This window comes from Mus pahari, chromosome 1 (assembly GCF_900095145.1).
Source record: "Mus pahari chromosome 1, PAHARI_EIJ_v1.1, whole genome shotgun sequence".
Taxonomy (NCBI): domain Eukaryota; kingdom Metazoa; phylum Chordata; class Mammalia; order Rodentia; family Muridae; genus Mus; species Mus pahari.
In genome coordinates, this window is record NC_034590.1 from 16909072 (window position 1) to 16911800 (window position 2729).

Consider the following 2729-nt stretch of genomic DNA (forward strand, 5'->3'; position numbering starts at 1 on the left):
ATGATGGACCACATCCCACAACCTGAGGATGACTACAGCAATGACCTGATGCTGCTCCGCCTCAGCAAGCCTGCTGACATCACAGATGTTGTGAAGCCCATCGACCTGCCCACTGAGGAGCCCAAGCTGGGGAGCACATGCCTTGCCTCAGGCTGGGGCAGCACTACTCCCTTCAAGTGTGAGTCTAGTCCAAGCAACACAGCTGGGAGTGAGGGGCAGAGAGGACTGACATGGGCCTCTGCTCACCACTCTTTTGCCTCCTGATCCACAGTTCAATACCCAGATGATCTCCAATGTGTGAACCTCAAGCTCCTGTCCAACGAGGACTGTGCCAAAACCCACACAGAGAAGGTGACAGATACCATGCTGTGTGCAGGAGACATGGATGGAGGCAAAGAAACTTGTGCAGTAAGACAGCCCCTCCCTGCAGTGAGGTGAAGGGCTGAAAAAGAGATCTGAGGTCCTTGGTTCCACTTCAACACCCTGTCTAGGCAGGCTCTGCATCCTTCCTTATGGAAGGGATGTGCCCTGGGAGGGGAGGATCCTATAGCTGCTACTATTGCTCCTCTGTGACTTGGATTAGGGGACTTTCCAGTCCACCCCTCACCCCAACCCCAAGTCCCTGGAAGAGACGGCCTCCCAAGAGCTGGATTCCCTCACCTATTGAACAGAGCTGCCTCTTAGAGTCCCTGTGTTCCTCCCCTGGGAGTCAGTTCCAGGTTGTCAAGTAGAGCCCAACTGCCAGGCCCTGCCTTACTCCTGCCCTGTCTTCCTTTCAGCATGTATCTGGAGGCCCACTGATCTGTGATGGTGTTCTTCAAGGTATCACGTCATGGGGCCCTGTCCCATGCGGTGAACCTAATGTGCCAGGGATCTACACCAAACTTATTAAGTTCACCTCCTGGATAAGAGACACTATGGCGAAAAACCCCTGAGTGTCACATTGTCCCCTGTTCTAAATAAAACCCACCAGACAGCAAAAAAGTTCAAGGTCTGATATTCTCTGGGCTTCTGGTGGGCAGTACCCAACCAAGGTTCCCTCAGCTAAGGTCAGGACTTCCAAAGTAGATCAGCAAGGGACAAGAGTACATGGACTGTTGGCTTTGGAGATGGGGTTGAGACAAATGCAGACAAAAGGCACAGACCAAGTCAGGGATGCCACATGAGTCTCCTCTGGCAAGAAAAATGTTCAGATCACGGAGGAAAAGGTTAGAGAGATGTGAAAGTTCCACTCCAGCTAGGCCTGACCCTACACTGGAAGCAGAAGAGATGATAAACGGTCAGACACTGAGAATTTAGACTGTGGACCAAGTTTTATTGAGTTGGGAAGGCATGTTATGTTAATTAAGCGTTGACTTAGTGGGGAGGAGTCTGTCCACAGAATGGCAGGGCCTGTCCCCAAGCCCAGGCTGCAGGCTGTCCACCTGGGTCCCCTGGAGGGGATGTCTCTGGTAGGGCTGGACCAAAGGATGAAGAGCGACTTAGTAGCATGTCCTGTGGTGCACAGTATCGCCCTGCTTGGGAAAAGGGCCACACTGCTCCAGCTGCTCGGAGCCACAAACCATTGTCTGCTCGGAGAGACAAGGCCACAGCTGGGAGCATCGGAGGACTTCCAGAGAAGGGTCCCTGCTAAGACACGGGCAGCAAGGAGTAGGCCCAAGCATGGAGAGTGGGGCTTGCCACCTGTGTCCCGAGGGTGCTACCTGCTCTCAGGGGTATTATGGGACCTCAGAGAAATCTGATGGAAACTGAGCCACAGGGACAGAGATGGAGGCATCTGGCCACACGGACTCATCAGTGTCCTGAGAAGCTGCGGTGTCTCTCTGTTGGAGAGCCCCATGATAGTTCACAGAGCTGGTTACAGCAGACAGCTTCTGGACAGACTCCAAGTTTTGATCAAAGTGGACAATTGCTGCTGCAACTACAGTGAGTGGCGTCTCGAGGCCTGAAGTACATAGCTGAGCCTCCGCTCCATGAAAGGCTTAGGGTAGCTCCACATCTGTACTTGGTTGAGGATGACAAAGTTCCTGTGGGGAGGGACCCTATGGGAACTCAATTCACCACCACCCCAAACCCCCAACTGGGCCTTGGAGGTTGATGTTCTTTTGTGGGCTCCAACACAGCCCTGCGCAGGCCCCACCTTTCCATCCGAGGCCCCGACCTCACCTGACCAAAGTATTAAGACCTGGTGCACCAGCACAGGTAGAAGGCCAGCTGGTAGGATACCTGTGGCCTCGGGCGCAGCCTATTGCAGTTGACCACAAAGAGTCAGGCTGAGGAGAATCAGGAGCCCTGCACTGGTGTGGGGCCAGAGAAGGACAGAAGGCTAGACAGGGGACACCTCCACCCCCAAAAGGAGAGAGACAGAGACAAACTCCCTGACCTGCCACAAGTATACACATGTGTTTATACACATACACACAAACACACACACAGAGAGACACACACTCACAGACAGGACAAATGAATACATACTCAGAGGGGAATAGAAACTGGGAGACAAGGCCATCAGTCACAGTAGTGGGCATAAGCTTTTAATCCCAGTTACTTTTGATGCTGAGGCAAGAGAATGGCATATTCAAAGCCAGCATGGACTACAGAGTGAGACCACAGCCAGCCTGAGCTACAGAGAAAGCCCAAGAGAGACACACAGACACCCCTCTCCCTCAGAGCAGCAGAACTGGAAATCTGGCAACACCTCTGGGTAGAAACAGGCACTGGGGTTGGGT

At 53.2% G+C, this 2729-nt stretch overlaps 1 protein-coding gene across 1 annotated transcript; it reads left to right on the plus strand.

Annotated features, from left to right (window-relative positions):
• On the plus strand, nt 1-935 carry LOC110318340 (kallikrein-1-like). Its single transcript, XM_021193325.1, has 3 exons — nt 1-178; nt 272-408; nt 780-935. Exons 1-3 carry the CDS (start codon nt 1-3, stop codon nt 933-935), a joined length of 471 nt encoding a protein of 156 aa, XP_021048984.1.
• Nucleotides 936-2729: the final 1794 nt, after the last annotated feature.

Coding starts and splice junctions, on each gene's coding strand:
- LOC110318340 (XM_021193325.1), top strand. CDS start 1: ATGATGGACCACATCCCACAACCTGAGGATGACTACAGCAATGACCTG. Junction 179..271: donor CAGCACTACTCCCTTCAAGT/GTGAGTCTAGTC, acceptor CCTGATCCACAG/TTCAATACCCAGATGATCTC. Junction 409..779: donor GAGGCAAAGAAACTTGTGCA/GTAAGACAGCCC, acceptor TCTTCCTTTCAG/CATGTATCTGGAGGCCCACT.